Genomic DNA, 15,964 nt, shown 5'->3' with positions numbered 1-15,964 from the left:
AGGAGTCCAGAAGACAGGAAGAATATGCTCGTGGTACAGGGGACAAGAAAGGAAACCACTGAGGAAGTCTGAGCCAGTACCTATACCTATGCTGCTACTGCTGGCCACCTATGGACAAGCTAGGCTAATGCAGTAGAGGCAGATACAAGCTTACCCAGATCCACAAGCAGGAAGTGACAGGAAATAGTACTGAAGGTGCTTCAGGTATCTTAGACCAACTCCTCTGGATTTATCATGTTCTCTTTTACCACATCAGTTATTAGGAGAAGCAGAGCAAAAGAAGCAACTCCAGTGAAAAAAAGCAAGCTGAATAAACCCAGTCCTGACCAATCTACATCCACCACTAATAAAGCTTTGGGACCTGAATCAATCAAGGATACACCTGTGAAGGTAGGATGGCTAAGGTGCCACAAAAGGAGATTTTACTGTGGCTTTTCTACTTGTTACCTTCTTATGAACACTTAGTTCTTTATTCATTTCTCAACATGCAAATAAACGAATCAGAGAAAAGGGGATCCAGGGCCAGAGTGAAAATTAATTTTAGAGCCAGTGAATTAATAGGTACTGATCACCCATTATGTTTCCGAACCACTGTGCACTTTAAATTGTGTAATATAATTCCCTATGGTGGAAATATGAAATCATTACCCCTCTTTTAGATGTATATTAAAATAGCAATCAGATTAGGAAAACAGCTTGCCAAAGCCTACTCAAAGAGACTAAATTCGAAATTAGATTTTCTAAATCCAAGTCCACTGCTCCTCTCATCAACACAGAAGTGAGTACAGGAATGACATGTATAAAATTTTCCTTACTATTGATATGAAGCCAACATACATGTGCACTGCTTACCTTCTGGCCATCTCTTCAGATGATGGACTATATGTAGTTCCCTGGAGTTCCCAAGGACATAAATTTTAGTATAATTAGAATCTAGTAATAAAAGTTTGATTTTCTCAGTAGTAAAGATGTGTTTCTTTTATTATTGAAACGTATTAACCAGGGGGAAAAACCCTACTTTCAGGAAAAGAAAACCACAAAAACTAATGAATCTAAGAGGATGAATCTAAAGGAGCAGAGTCAGCTTCCAGGATTGTTAGTAACCAGCACACAGTCAACTGAGAGCCTTCCCCAGACTCCTCAAATGCTTCCACCAAAGCCATCCAGCAGTTCCTCAACCAAGGTACCATTTCCCTGTTCCTAATACGTTCAGCACCCTACATCATATTATAAGGATCCTCATGACCTTGAAATAGTTTCTCAGTAATCCCTTACTATATAAAATTTCCTTATATAATAAAATCACCCATTAATTTATCAAATGCAGATATTGAGACCTCAATGTATTCTAAGTCCTGTGGCTTTTGGCAAGGTATGCATTTATGAAATAATTCCTGACCTCAAGAATGTGACTGTCTTATGTTTGGTCCTGAAATAGGGAATGGGAGTGGCCAGACAATTAGACATGACTATAAGGGTATGTTTCTCCCCTACATTTCAGTCTCCTTTCACCCCTTTCCCCTTAACCACAGGTCTAGACTAGTTCTCAGCATTTAATGCTCTTTCCCATGTCAGGTGTTTGCACATAGGCTCTTTCCTTGATTGGGAATTCATTATCCCTGTCTCTTCTCTGGCTCAAATGCATTCAACCTTCAGGTACCAACCTGAATTCCTTCCCCAGGCAAGTTCTCACTGAAACAACCCCTTTCAAGAAAGGATCAGATACTCTCATTGTTTGCCTTCACAGGATGCTTTACTATTCCTTTACAGTACTTATCACAACTGTGATAAGTCTACATTTTTCTTTTCTTCTAGACAAGGAGCTCAGATTATAGGTAACCTGTCCCAGAGGAAGACAAGACAGGGGTGGGAAAGTGATTTCACACCTGTAGACATTGACTCTTATTCCAACCTGCTTTTTGTTTTGCCCTGTGGTTATACGCAACCCAGGACTACGGAGCCTTTATTTGAGATGAATGGGCACTAAAAGATGGCCCCAAGACAACATGAAGGGTAGGCAAGAGCAGGATTTAAAACACTATTCTCTAACATAGTTTCTCACCTAAGACCCAAGCTGCCCTCTGACTCAGGCTGCATTCCCCCACCCCCACCCCCAACACATGCCCCTTGAAGACAGACCTCCCATATAAAGGGACTCTCTATTTGGGGTGTTGTTTCCTTGTTGTCATTTTTCTTATTAGTTCCAAGAGTCCATATTTCGTCCAGTAATCTTTCCCAAAATATCAGTAGGTTTCTAGGAACCTGAAGAGCAGATATCAGAAACCCACTTGTGTATTTTCTTGATCAGAAAGTCATAGTTAATAAACATCCTTAAATGCAGCCAATTTTGGACTGAGATTTGCTTCCCTTATAACCAGGGAAGTTTACCTTCCTGCTTTGGCCAGTTTGCATCAGATGTAGGATTCCATCCCACACCAATGAAATTTCATCTGAGCTTTTAATATTTGGAGAGTGAAATTTTTAATCCTAGTTGAGATAGGAGAAGGATAGGTAATACAGGTATCTGTATATGTGCTATTATTTCAGAAAAAAATTGAAAACTTAAGACTCTACATTAAAAAAGAGAAAAGAAATGATGTTGTGTTCTATGTGATTTTGAAAATCATTATCAAGAACTAAAGAAAAAAATCTTTTTTTCTCGAGAAAAAAAATGACATAGCCACCAAAATTAATGACTTAAAAAGGAAGACCGTATCTCAGAAACAGAGTCAGCTTCCAGGAACTTCAGCAACCAGCACATGCCCAACTGGGAGCAGTTGTCCAGTGAAATCTATACCTCCACCAACACCATCCAGCAGTTTCTCAGTCAAGGTACCTGCTCCCTGTTCCCATTCCTTGTACCTCCTACAACATAAGTACAAGAATTATCATAATCTCATTTCCCACAATTTACCATTTATTTAATATAATCACTCGTTCATTTTTCCGTGTATGTTTTGTGATCCCACTCTATTCTAACTCCTTGGCTATTTACAACGCATGTATTTATGAAATAATCTCTAATTTTGAGAGGGTTACATTCTTGTGTTGAATAGAAAGAGGAGGGGAAGGTGACCAGACAAGTCAAGATGAATGTGTGTTCACCCGTACATTCCACTTTCCTTGGCCCTACTCCCCTTTTTTCACTGACCACATGATAGGGTTTATTTTCAAAGTTCTGTGCTCCTTCTCATGTCAGATGTTTTGACACGGACTTCTTTCTTTGTTTGGAATCACTTGTCCTGATTCACCACTGGTTCAGGTGTCTTCACCTTTCAGGTGCAAACCTGAATCTCTTCCTCATACAAGTCCTCACTGATATCCCCCTCCCAGAATACATTAGGTATTCCTCTTTTTTTTTTTTTTTAATAAATTTATTTATTTATCTACATTTTATTTTTGGCTGCGTTGGGTCATTGTTGCGGTGAGTGGGGGCTACTCTTCATTGTGGTGTGTGGGCTTCTCATTGCAGTGGCTTCTCTTGTTGCAGAGCATGGGCTCTGGGCGTGCAGACTTCAGTAGTTGTGGCTCATGGGCTCAGTAGTTGTGGCTCGTAGGCTCTAGAGCGCAGGCTCAGTAGTTGTGGTGCATGGACTTAGTTGCTCCGTGGCATGTGAGATCTTCCTGGACCAGGGCTCGAACCCATGTCCCCTGCATTGGCAGGTGGATTCTTAATGGCTGTGCCACCAGGGAAGTCCTAGGTATTCCTCTTCTTTGTTTTCAAAGATCCGTTTCCTTTTCCTTTTTAGCACTTATCGCAACTGTAATAAATGTACATTTTTCTTTGTTACCATACTATAACATCAGTTATAAGGTTCCTGTCAACTGAAGAAAAATGCACAACCTAAAAGTTGAGAGTTATGTTTTATTCGGCAGACAATATGAGGACTTAAGTGGGGGACACAGAATCTCAGATAGCTCTGAGAGACTGCTCTGAAGAAGCAAGGGGGGGAGCCAGTATGTATATGGGGTTTTGCAACAAAGACCAGGTAGTTGGAACATCAAAAGATTACTGTTAATAAAGACAGCCAGATATCTCAAGTTAAGGAATTTGGTACTTTTCTATGTATAGGAAGATGCAAGAGTCTGAACTCACTGAAATCATTCCTTTTCTATGAACCTCAGATATCTGGGGCCAGTCTCCCGTGCTTTCTCATGCTGAGTTTCCTCAAGGTGCACCATCAGGGTGGGCTGCAGCAGTTGACTGCTAGATGGTGGGCATCCTGTTTCTATCCCGAGTTCCCTCAGGGCTTACCGTGGGGGCAGCTGTAATGTGATGGCTTGATGGCTGCAGCATCCTTAGTTTACTGATGTGGCAGGCCATAGTTTTCATTCACAGTGCCCTTTCCCAGCAAAGACCAGATGAGAATGGAAAAGTGAGTACACACACGTGTATATCAGCTCCTATCCCAGCCTGCCTTGTTTCTGCCCTGATATGACCCCTGTGCTTATCATCACACTGGGATACAATGCCTATTTCTGCAGCAAATAAGCAAGTGACTGAGGAATAGGCAAAAGCAGTATTTAAATCATTATTCTCTAAAATAGTTTGTAACCCAAGTTCCAAGCTGCTGAGGCTGAAGCCCCCTACGCAAATCCATGCATACCAGTTGAAGACAGATTTCTTCTGACAAGATTTTTCAAGTTTTGTTATTGTTTTTATTACTGTTACCTCCAATAATTAATAATTCCTCACATAGTCTCTCTTTGTTTTATTTATGGGATGGAGCTAGTAATCTGTGCCTGTTTGCCTCTAGGTCCAGCTGGCCTTGGTCTAGTCATTGAAACCTCAGGCTCACTGTCTCTCTGCTATGACAATGACTTATGTGGACATCTCTAGACAACCTTATTTTTCTTTTTTTTTTTAACATCTTTATTGAAGTATAATTGCTTTACAATGTGTGTTAGTTTCTGCTGTGTAACAAAGTGAGTCAGCTATACGTATACATATATCCCCATATCCCCTCTCTTTTGCAAGACAACCCTATTTTTCTATGCATACAGGCTTAGAATTGACACTTTCTAAGGTCCCATCTGCCTAAACTTGTGACATAGTCATTTCTACTTTCATAAGACTCATTCTGCTACCCCTAAAACTCCTTGGAGCACAGGAATCCCAGGGAGGCTCATCTGTCCTTTTGGCCTCATACACCTAAACACACCATTCAGTCATTTCTTCTTTGGGGTCCAGCCACCTCTGTAGGAGGCCTGGCACAAAGAGGATCTGACCCATTCTGTCTTTGATTCATCAGGGGAAAGAGCAGGAGAGCCTTGTTCTTCTTCATCATGGGGTCTCCCAACTATTTTCTTTGTAATATAGGCTCTGTTTGGGATTCAAAGACAGAAGCAGACCAATAGTTTCTTTGATTTCTGCTGCTATGTCTCCCCAGTAGCAAACAGCACACATTGGCATGATTCAAGAACAGGGTAGAGTGGTGAAGGAAATAAGCCAAGGGAAAAAAATCAATTACTATTTTTAAATATAATCCAGCCATATAGTATGATTTAGGGACCTAAAGCCTACTGTTATGATGGAAGTTTTTGGTTTAACCGATTGTAAAAAATGATCAAGATGCTCTTGTCAATGAGATTAAATTACTAAATGTAGCAGAAGTGAATAGAGAAGCTTCTTTAATAAAGTGCTTCCCATACCACCTCTATATTGGGTTTCCATCAAGAAGGCCAACATTAAGCATGAAACATCTGTGGATCAGAGCAAAAATAGAAAGCCCTGTGTCTACTGTAAAATAATAATGTAGTGATATTTCTAGGTAATGAGTATTTAATGGTGCTAGACTCTAAGACCTGTGTTCTTTGTGTACATTATCTCATTTGTTCTTTATAACGTCACACGAGGATGCTATTGTTAATCCCATTTTACATATGAGAAAACTGAAGTTCTTAGAGGTTAGAAATCTTCTCCAAGGTCATGCAGAAAGTGAATGTTAGAGCCAGGATTCAAATGTAGCCTAATTTAATTCTAAAACTTGAGCATTTAATTGCATATATTGTAGTATAGATGCTACAATATCTGAAATTTATTTGTAAAAATTTATGTCAGATTGTGTTATATCTCAGATTTGTTTCCATTGCCCAGGCTCTAAAGCCTTCTAATGGGGAATGAAATGACAAGGAAGGTCAGAGGGTATTCTAATCAAGTAGCTGCATGCCAGAGACAGGCATTTTAAGCAGCTCCCTCATCTACAAGTTTATCAACAACTGATACTTTATAGATTGGTTAAATGAGTGCTAGAAGTGGTAAGAACTGTGGCAATTCTATACTGCAGAATGTTAGAAATGGTCTTTCATCAGTGAAACCAAAGATAGTCAAAATAAATGATTTTACAGACACTTCCTGCCCTGGCTTAAACAATTATAAAAATCCATGTACTGAGAATGCCCTGGGTGAAATAGCGAATGGGTCTGTTTATTGCTGAGAACTACAAAAGATTTGGTTGCTTGATAGAGACTAGGTAGATAGCAGAATCCTGCCTCTGGAATTATGAATTTGAGACAATGTCTCTGGTATGCTGATAAACAAAGCATTCAAATGGATGCAGACCTGGGTTTCCTGGATTTGAGGAGTAGATGATAGAAACCGATTTGCTTATTTGGTAAATATATAAGGTAATGAAGACTTAGTTAATAAAATGTCCATAAGTACAGCCAACATTGTTCAGAGATGTGCTTCCATTATAACCTGGTAGAGTTTCTACTAATAAATTACTCCAAGTGTTGTCTTGGTGAAGTTGATACAGGCCAGTTTGCAGCAGAGGTAGAGCCAGAATTCCAAAACAGACCGATGAAATTTTGATCACCTGAGTTTTTAACATTTGCAGAGAGAAGTGTGCAATCCTGGTTGGACTCCAAGCTGGGGAGGTGTTGAGGGTATCTGAAGATGTACTATTATTCCAGAGCAAATTGGCAGAGTGAAGATCCTGTGGTGTGTGTGTGTGAGAGAGAGACAGACAGATAGAGACAGAGAGAGATAGAGGGTAAGAGAGAAATGTTATGATTCATCTGATATTGAAAACCATTAACCAGGAAGAAGAAAATACATATTTTTGGATTCAAAAAATAGAAGACACAACCAATAAAACACTTACATCCAAGAAAAGGGAACTATGCCTGGAACAGAGTCAGCTTCTACAATGTGCAAACCCCAGCATAATCCCAAATGAGGCCTGCCTTCAGACTCCTCAGATGCTGCCACCAACCTCATCCAGCAGTTCCTCAACCAAGGTACCAGATTCCTGTTTTCAGTATTTTCCCTCCCTACAACATAATGACAGCGTTCTCTAGAACCATAAAGGAACTTCTCACCAATCCCCTACGACATACAATTCTTTATTAATTAGATCACACGTGTTGTTATTGAGTGTGTATTTTGAGATCCTACCTACATTCAAATTCGGACTCTTATTATGCTGCCCTTTGCATTAGGATATTCTATGACCTAGTGTGCACATAAATCATTCCTCTTTAGTCATGGGTATAACTAGTAATTTGTTTGTTTAATTTTATTTCTGTGTTTCTCTCAATACACCATGAGTGAGAGAGCTTAGGGTGCAATAAGATGGAGAAATACAGAAACAAACAAAGCACTATCACCAATTCTTTCTCTTTTTTTAAATTATGGAAGTAATATCATCTAAGAAATTTAGGGAATGCAGATACATAGACAAAAATAATTAATTTTAACTATCTGAAATCTCCTTTCTATCAAATGCCATATTTTGGCAGTCTTTCTGATTTTACCTTTTGTTATGTATATACAAAGAATATCAATTTGTCCCAGGTTGATCACATTACACATATTTTTCTATAATTCAGGTTTTTTCTTTCACCTGCTATATCTTGAAGTGCTACTTAATTCAAGAAGTATAGATTTAAATTATTATTTTAATATAAGAGAATAACTGCATTTTAAAATTTTTATAAATAATCCTTTACTATTTGACTTTAGGCTATTTCCAGTATTCCCTATACACACAATGAACATAATAAGAACATGTGTCCATCAGGTCTTCTTTCATGACCTTGAGTATAGATACATAATTTCTTCCTTAAGTCCTGTGCACTTCTTGTCAAGGTGCTGCTGTTGTTACCAGTATGAGATTTGTTGTTACTGATTAACTTGGCCTGGGAATGAGCATTCGGATGTAGGGAGAATTGGCCACAGTGATGAGAAATCAGAGTTAAGCCCCATGACCCCCAGGCTGTGGCCTGTATAACGGTACAAGTCAGACCACATGGAGCACTGCTGGTCTGTGGAGGCAGCTGGCCTGTCTCCATGAACTGCTCCCTAGAACTCCCATGCCCCCCCACCTTGCCTTCACACTTCTTCTTACAGATCAGTAGCCTCCCCTCCAATTCAAACTGCTCTCCTGAAACTCAGAAATGGTTCAGGCACTGGGTAGACAGGGGGCCATAGAAAAGTCCCCTGACACCTGACTTCTCCTTTGGCATTCTTCTCCTAAGGGTCCTGCCATTATTCTAACAGGGGTGTGTAGAGGAGGAAAAGTAATTTCCCCTCTACCCTTCTGAGTTCTTGGCTGAGACCCCTGTATTAAAGCAAAGATTGTCAAGAAAAAACTAGCAGAAGTTTATTAACAGGTATACCTCATCTATACATAGAAGAGACCCAGGAAGAATGAGTAACTCCCTGAGGTGGCCTAAGCCACCAGCTTAAATACCATCTTTAGTGAAGACAGAAGAAAGAAAAGTGTGGGGAGGCCAGTTATGTGGAGGTTACCAGGAAAAGCAGGAAAAACAAGGGTGATGTTTGTTATGCAAATATAAGTCAGTTTCTCCTCTGGTGATAGTATTCTCTTGAGATTTAGAGTCCTTCTCTTCCTAGTACACAGGGGCAGACACCCTTAGAAATGGAGATTTAATTTATAAATACACATTTCCCTTACAAAAGGGCAACTTTCTTTCTGGTTCTATGTGTGTTGTTTTTCAAAATAATCAGCTTAAGATAATCCTGTGCCAAAGAAACATATTTTGGGGTGGCTGATTCTGCTACTCTTCAAAACATCCTTTATCCAGGACATTTCCAAATTCAGGAAGTTCATGGGATTTTTCCAGTGACTGTCTACTAACCCTTTTTCAACATAACACTGCTTTCCTGAAAAGGGACTTTCTAATTTGGGTCTTTAAATTGCCACATCTACTGGGATGAGATCAATGGATTCTGACTGGAGCCATTCCCTACTCTCAGTGCTATCAAGGGCAATTTATTTTCATCCAAATTTGTATCTTATCTTGCGCACTGAAATGAGTTGATGGGATAATTTAAGATGATTTTTTCATCCTCATCTCTACTAGAAATCACTACACAACAGCACTGCTATTGCCCACTGCCTCTGTACTCTACATAGCTCTTCCTGGGAGAAATAGTTCTTCCCTTGAGTTAATACCTTTTAAAGAAAAGTATTCTTCCTACCACACTCATAAAACAATGAAAAAGAAGAAAAATCACTGTTTAAATCATCTCCATACATTCCATTAGATTATATATACCATGTCAGTGATCTTTGTCTAGGTTTTTTTTTTTTTCCCAACTCCACCTAATTATGTTCTTTGTTGAGGGTAACATTTAGCCATAGATGATTCTCATTAGAGAGTGAATCCTTTTCTTAATTGTGCCTGTTTTTGGTGTATACTTCTATGTAGAAACCAAGATTGAAGGCTGTACCTAAAGAAGCTTCCAGAGAGGAGGGCTTCCAGAGGGGGCCCAAAGAAGTGATGGTGCTGAAAGCAACGGAACCATTTACATATGATGTCAGAGAAGGCGAGAGGAAGATGTTTCATGCCACAGTGGCTACTGAGAGCCAGTTCTTCCAAGTGAAGGTTTATCATGCTGACCTGAAGGAGAAGTTCATCCCAAAGAAAATCATTGCCATATCAGATTATTTTGGCCGCAATGGGTTCCTGGAGGTGTTCAATGCCTCATCTGTGTCTGATGTTAACCCTGACCGAAAGATGGAGATCTCTAAAAGGCTGATTCAAAAGGCAAATGCAACTCCTAAAATCAGTCATCTTTACTCGCAAGCTCTAGGAACATTTGTGAATGGGGTGTTTCTGGTGCATAAGGTAAGCCCACACCATTGTTTTGCAATATTTCTTCTGCAACCCCGGAACGTAAAAGTCTTAGCTGCCGAATGAATTTGGTTAACTTCATAAACACAGGAACTCAAAGCCCCCCTAACCAGGGATAGCTGGGTGCCGTCTTCCCACTTCAGAATGTAAGATAGACAATCTCTTAACATTCTTCTTCCCAAGGTAACAGCATGCAAGTCCTTCAGAAATCATGGCATTTTAACAGCTGTGCTAATCCATTCATAGCCACCCTGAACCAGTAAAGGGCAGAGTTTATATCTCTCTATATATAGATACATACAAATCTATATCCATCTATATATGTTTATATATATAGATATAGAGAGAGAGGTTGGGGGGAAAGAGAGAGAGCTCTCCTTCTGGTTTTGTTTCTTTGAGTTCTGCCTCACCTGTTTCAGTGGCAGCTTAACTTAATTGTGAATAAAGAATTGCCCTTCCAAATTTGGATTTCAACTGTGACAACCAGAATCAGAAATCAATAGACTACTTTGCCCTAGAGTCAGCTCTTATCCACAGTTAGCTAAGATTCTGATCATCTGACCTCTAAAGTGCTCTCACTTCTTCACATTCATTCATCAAAAAATTGTTGAGCAAAAAACCTTGGCATTAACTAATAAGAGAAATATGGATGTTGAAAACACTAGAAAAATCAAGTCATTTCTTTCCACAATATATTAATATGGGCAATAAAATGCAGAAGTTTGCTGAATTCTTAGAATTAGGGTAGGTATTTCAGTCCCAACACATCATAGAAATACTAAGGTTAGCTGACCTAACCGTTATGTGAAGTATTGTTTCATATTCCATTATATATGTCTTCTAGGGTGGCTCTTTACCTATCCCCCTGTTGTTTTCCATACACTCTGTTTAAGTGACTGTGCACACATGTGCATTTGTAGAATTAATGAGTAAAGTAAGTGATATAGAAATTAGAACAATGGAAGTAGATGATCTAGATTTAAGATTGGGCAGATTAGGGAAGAATGAATAAATAGAGAAGACAGAGGAAAGAATTACATATTGAAATAATAATCTGCTTAAGGAGAACTTGCAACCATCTTTTTGAGACTCATAATAAGACATGAATGGCCTTTGTTCTCAGGGAGATCCAAAGAAACCTGTGCAGCTTATCAGACCACACTATATCCAAGTTTCTTAAGAAATCTCAGCTATTCTGAGATGGGAGCAGGAAAAATTAGGAAAGTAATCCAGTTTTCTAGAAGAACCCAGCACACAAAGACTTAAAGGAAGGAAAGATAGAAAGAGAATTTAAATGGGAGGATAAACTGAACAAGATATCTTACACTATTTGGTACCTGTAATTCTGGACCTCCAGCTCATATTAACTGGTCTGAGACAACAGTTTCCACTAACGCCCTATATTTTTCAAAGTTGTGGAAATTCCTGATCCAGTTCTCAGAAGATGGATGCTAATTTTCTTTTGCAGAAATTGGTATCTAATGAATGCATATATTATGAAATACAAGATGATACAGGAGTGATGGAAGTGCTGGTTTATGGACAACGACTGACCAAAATCAACTGTGAGAAAGGCGATAGACTTAAACTCATCTGCTTTGAATTGGCATTAAGTGGGGATAAGAGGCAGCTGAGATCCATAATTCACAGTTTCATCAAGGTGAGATCTTCTGGGGGGTGATCATTGTTCCAAAGTAGAAGTCTTTAAGAAAACTTGACTGCTGTTACTACGGAGAGTCCAGCAGGTGGAACGAGAACTAATTTTTGCCATTTAGTGGGTGTAAAGTTCCTTTTCATTATTCTTTTTTTTAAGGATATTTTTAAATTTAATTTTCTGTATTGAAGTATAGTTAATTTACAATGTTTTCTTAGTTTCAAGTGTACAAGAAAGGGAATCAGTTGCACACACACACACACACACACACACACACACATATATATATATATATATTCATTTTCAGATTCTTTTCCATTATAGGTTATTACAAGATATTGAGTATAGTTCTCTGTGCTATACAGTAGGTCCTCGTTTACCTACTTTATAGATAATAATGTGCATATGTTAATCCCAAACTCCTAATTTACTTCCGCTTCTCCCACTGCTATCCTCTTTGGTAACCATAAGTTTGTTTTCTATGTCTATCAATCTATTTCTGTTTTGTAAATAAGTTCATTTGTATCATCTTTTTAGATTCCACATATAAATAATAACATATGATAGTTGTCTTTCTCTGACTACTTCACTTAGTATGATAATCTCAAGGTCTGTCCATGTTGCTGCAAATGGCATTATTTCATTCTTTTTATGGCTGAGTAGTATTCCAGTGTATATATGTACCACATCTTCTTTATCCATTCATTTGTCGATGGACATTTAGGTTAGTTCCGTGTACTGGCTATTGTAAATAGTACTGCAATGAACATTGTGGTACATGTCTCTCTTTTTTTTTTTTTTTTTTTTTGTTTACCAGTTCGTTTTTATTTATTTATTTTTTTATTTTTTATTTTTTTAAACATCTTTATTTGGAGTATAATTGCTTTACAATGGTGTGTTAGTTTCTCCTTTATAACAAAGTGAATCAGTTATACATATACATATGTTCCCATATCTCTTCCCTCTTGCATCTCCCTCCCTCCCACACTCCCTATCCCACCCCCCCTATCCCACGCCTCTAGGTGGTCACAAAGCACCGAGCTGATCTCCCTGTGCTATGAGGCTGCTTTCCACTAGCTATCTATTTTACATTTGGTAGTGTATATATGTACATGCCACTCTCTCACCCTGTCACATCTTACCCCTCCCCCTCCCCATATCCTCAAGTGCATTCTCTAGTAGGTCTGTGTCTTTATTCCCATCTTGCCACTAGGTTCTTCATGACCTTTTTTTTTTTTTTTTCTTTCCCTTAGATTCCATATATATGTGTTAGCATACTGTATTTGTTTTTCTCTTTCTGACTTACTTCACTCTGTATGACAGACTCTAACTCCATCCACCTCATTACAAATACCTCCATTTCATTTCTTTTTATGGCTGAGTAATATTCCATTGTATATATGTGCCACATCTTCTTTATCCATTCATCTGATGATGGACACTTAGGTTGCTTCCATGTCCTGGCTATTGTAAATAGAGCTGCAATGAACATTTTGGTACATGACTCTTTTTGAACTATGGTTTTCTCAGGGTATATGCCCAGTAGTGGGATTGCTGGGTCATATGGTAGTTCTATTTTTAGTTTTTTAAGGAACCTCCATACTGTTCTCCATAGTGTACCAATTTACATTCCCACCAACATGCACATGCTCTTTGATCTTGCCATTATTCAGACTCTCAATGAGATATCCCAATCCTTCCTTCACAACATGGTGCCAGGAATAACTTTTGCCCCTTCCTTCCACCTTTTCTCTCAGTAAGAACTTTCCCTTCAACTCTTGGCATTGAGTACACCTGCTCCTTCCTCTCTCTTGTTCTCCAACAACTCCTGCCTGTCCACATGCACTCACGCTGGGTGTGAGTGCATATCTCATTTCAGGGTCCCAACAAAGAATTGGGGGTGGTGACTCAAAAGACAAGAATTCACTAAAGAATATAGGTGAGAGTGGGAGAAGAGCCCCTCAGACGGGAAGAGAAAAAGGGATGCAGCCCATAGCAATGTGACACAGTGTGAGTGAAGGGAGAAATGTATAATCAGGGTCATCTCATTGTTTATCTTATCTCTTTCTTCTTCAAGGTCACCAAGGCCAGGAAAAGCAAGGAACAACCATTCAATCCTGAATCATATTTGGAAACCTGATTAGAGCTGTTCTTCTAAAAACCTGGGTATCATTAATATTGATGTTTATGGAGCTAAGATCTAAGTACAGAAAAAAAAAGTATATATGTATACATATGGTTGAAATACCACAATATATATAGTAGCCATTAATTCTTAGGAATGGGGTGTTTTTCATTTTTTTAATACTTTTCTGTACCATCTCAATGCCTAATTTTGCATCTATAACTTTTATAATTTGGAAAACATAATAAACATGATTTTTCCTAAAGACATGCCTCCGTAGGAGTCTAGTTCATTGCTTAAAAGCAAATAGTCTGTGGGCTGCAAATCAGATAGGGACACTTAAGACCCAAGCAATATTTGGGTTTATACTTTGGTTGTGATCTTTACAGACTATAACTCTGGTCAAGAATGAACAGGTTGAACAAGCTGTGCCCTGCTCAAAGAAACCCAAGAAGAAGGCAGAGCAGCTGAAATCCAGTCTGTGCTTCAATTGCCAACCCTTATCCTAGGGTGGAGTTGCTTTAGTCCAAAACAATGATATCTTTTCAGAATTGATCTCCTGGAGGGGCCATAATTGGGTAATTTGTGTACCAAATAAGGCAGCTTCTGATGATTTGCATTAAGTCACTAGTGCATGTTGGAAGTAATTCTAGCCCTGTCTGATGTGAAATAACTGGTTCCACTTACTTATTCAGGTACTAACAAGTAAGTAGCTCTCCAGCTATACTGCCTGGTTCTCACATGTGTGGATCCTATGAGGAAGTTGCTCCAGGCAAAGACTTGCATTAGGCAAACACTGATGAATAATTAATTTAGTTTGGAGTACAATGGCGGAAAGTAGATAGCTAACACTGAAATTTACAATGTATTTTTTTACATGTATTTTATTGAAGTAGAGTTGATTTATAATGTGTGTTAATTTCTGCTGTACAGCAAACTGATTCAGCTATACATATGAATGTATTCTTTTTTGTATTCTTTTCCATTATAGTTTATTACAGGATATTGAATATAGTTTCCTTACAGTGTATTTCTTGATCACGTATTTGGTATCTGGTGTTTTGCAATTATTTTGTCATTTAATCTTATATTAGCTCTAGAAGGTTGATAGTGTTCTTCTTTTTACTCTCCTAGTAAGAAAAATAAGGAACAGAAGGTAAGATCGTGTTCCTAATGATTAGAACAGTTCCATCATAACAAGAATTTCCTTCATGCCACTTTATTGTCAACGCTTCCTCCAATCCAAGCTCCTGGCAACCACTGATATAGTTTCTTAACTTAAACTTTTCCCTTTTCCAGAGTTTCCTAAAATGGAAGTTAAAATGTACGTAGCATTTTGAGTCGGACTTCTTTCACTTAGTATAGTATGTTTAGGATTCATCCACCTAGTTGTGTGTATCAGTTTATTCCTGTTTATTGCTGTGTAGAATTCAATGTGTGGACCCACCAAAGTTTGTTTATCCATTTCCCAAGTGAGGAACAATTGGATTGTTGACACTTTGACATATTTACAAATAAAACTGCTGCAAATATTCCCATGCAGATTTTTGTGTGAACCTGTGTTATCATTTCAATGAATAAAAATCTCGGGGTGAGACTGTTGGTTCATATAGTAAATGTTTTTCAAATATATAAGAAATTGCCAAACTGTTTTCTAAGGTGGCTGTAGCATTTTTCATTCCCCTGAGCAGTGTGTGAGAATATCAGTTGCTCTGCATCCACCTCAGAGTTTAGCATTGTAGGTGCATGTTAGTTTTAAAAAACAAAGAAACTATCCAACTTTTTTGCCAAGTAGTGTACCACTTAACATTCCTGCCACCATTGTATGATGGTTCTAATTCCTCCTCATCTTCATCAGCCCCTGGTATGGTCAATCTTTTTAAATTTTAGTCATTCTAATTGGTGCATAGTGGTATCTCACTGTAGTTTTAATTTGCATTTCTCTAAAGATAAATTAGGTTGAGCATCTCTTTATGTCCTTATTTGCCACCTATGTATTTTTTTTTTTTTTTTTTGCCCATCTTAAAAATTCAGCTGTTTGTTTGCATAATACTGAGTTTTGAGAATCCTTTATAAATTCT

General features: G+C 38.4%; 1 protein-coding gene across 2 annotated transcripts in view; it reads left to right on the top strand.

The window, feature by feature from the left end:
* The window catches only part of LOC103013956 (gamma-interferon-inducible protein 16-like), a 34,395-nt gene extending 18,968 nt beyond the window's left edge, over nt 1-15,427 (top strand). The window contains exons 3-9 of one of the 2 annotated variants that reach the window (XM_028163899.2): nt 257-390; nt 1,025-1,183; nt 2,665-2,832; nt 7,045-7,242; nt 9,679-10,098; nt 11,573-11,764; nt 13,836-15,427. In XM_028163899.2, the coding sequence (XP_028019700.2) occupies nt 257-390; nt 1,025-1,183; nt 2,665-2,832; nt 7,045-7,242; nt 9,679-10,098; nt 11,573-11,764; nt 13,836-13,898 (1,334 nt within the window). In that variant the 3' untranslated portion in view covers nt 13,899-15,427. Of the gene's footprint in view, nt 1-256; nt 391-1,003; nt 1,184-2,664; nt 2,833-7,044; nt 7,243-9,678; nt 10,099-11,572; nt 11,765-13,835 lie in introns of both variants that reach the window. The other variant, XM_057558255.1, reaches the window with a different exon arrangement.
* Nucleotides 15,428-15,964: the final 537 nt, after the last annotated feature.

Source organism: Balaenoptera acutorostrata, chromosome 1 (assembly GCF_949987535.1).
Source record: "Balaenoptera acutorostrata chromosome 1, mBalAcu1.1, whole genome shotgun sequence".
Classification (NCBI taxonomy): Eukaryota; Metazoa; Chordata; class Mammalia; order Artiodactyla; family Balaenopteridae; genus Balaenoptera; species Balaenoptera acutorostrata.
This window is presented reverse-complemented; position numbering and strand designations above follow the sequence as displayed.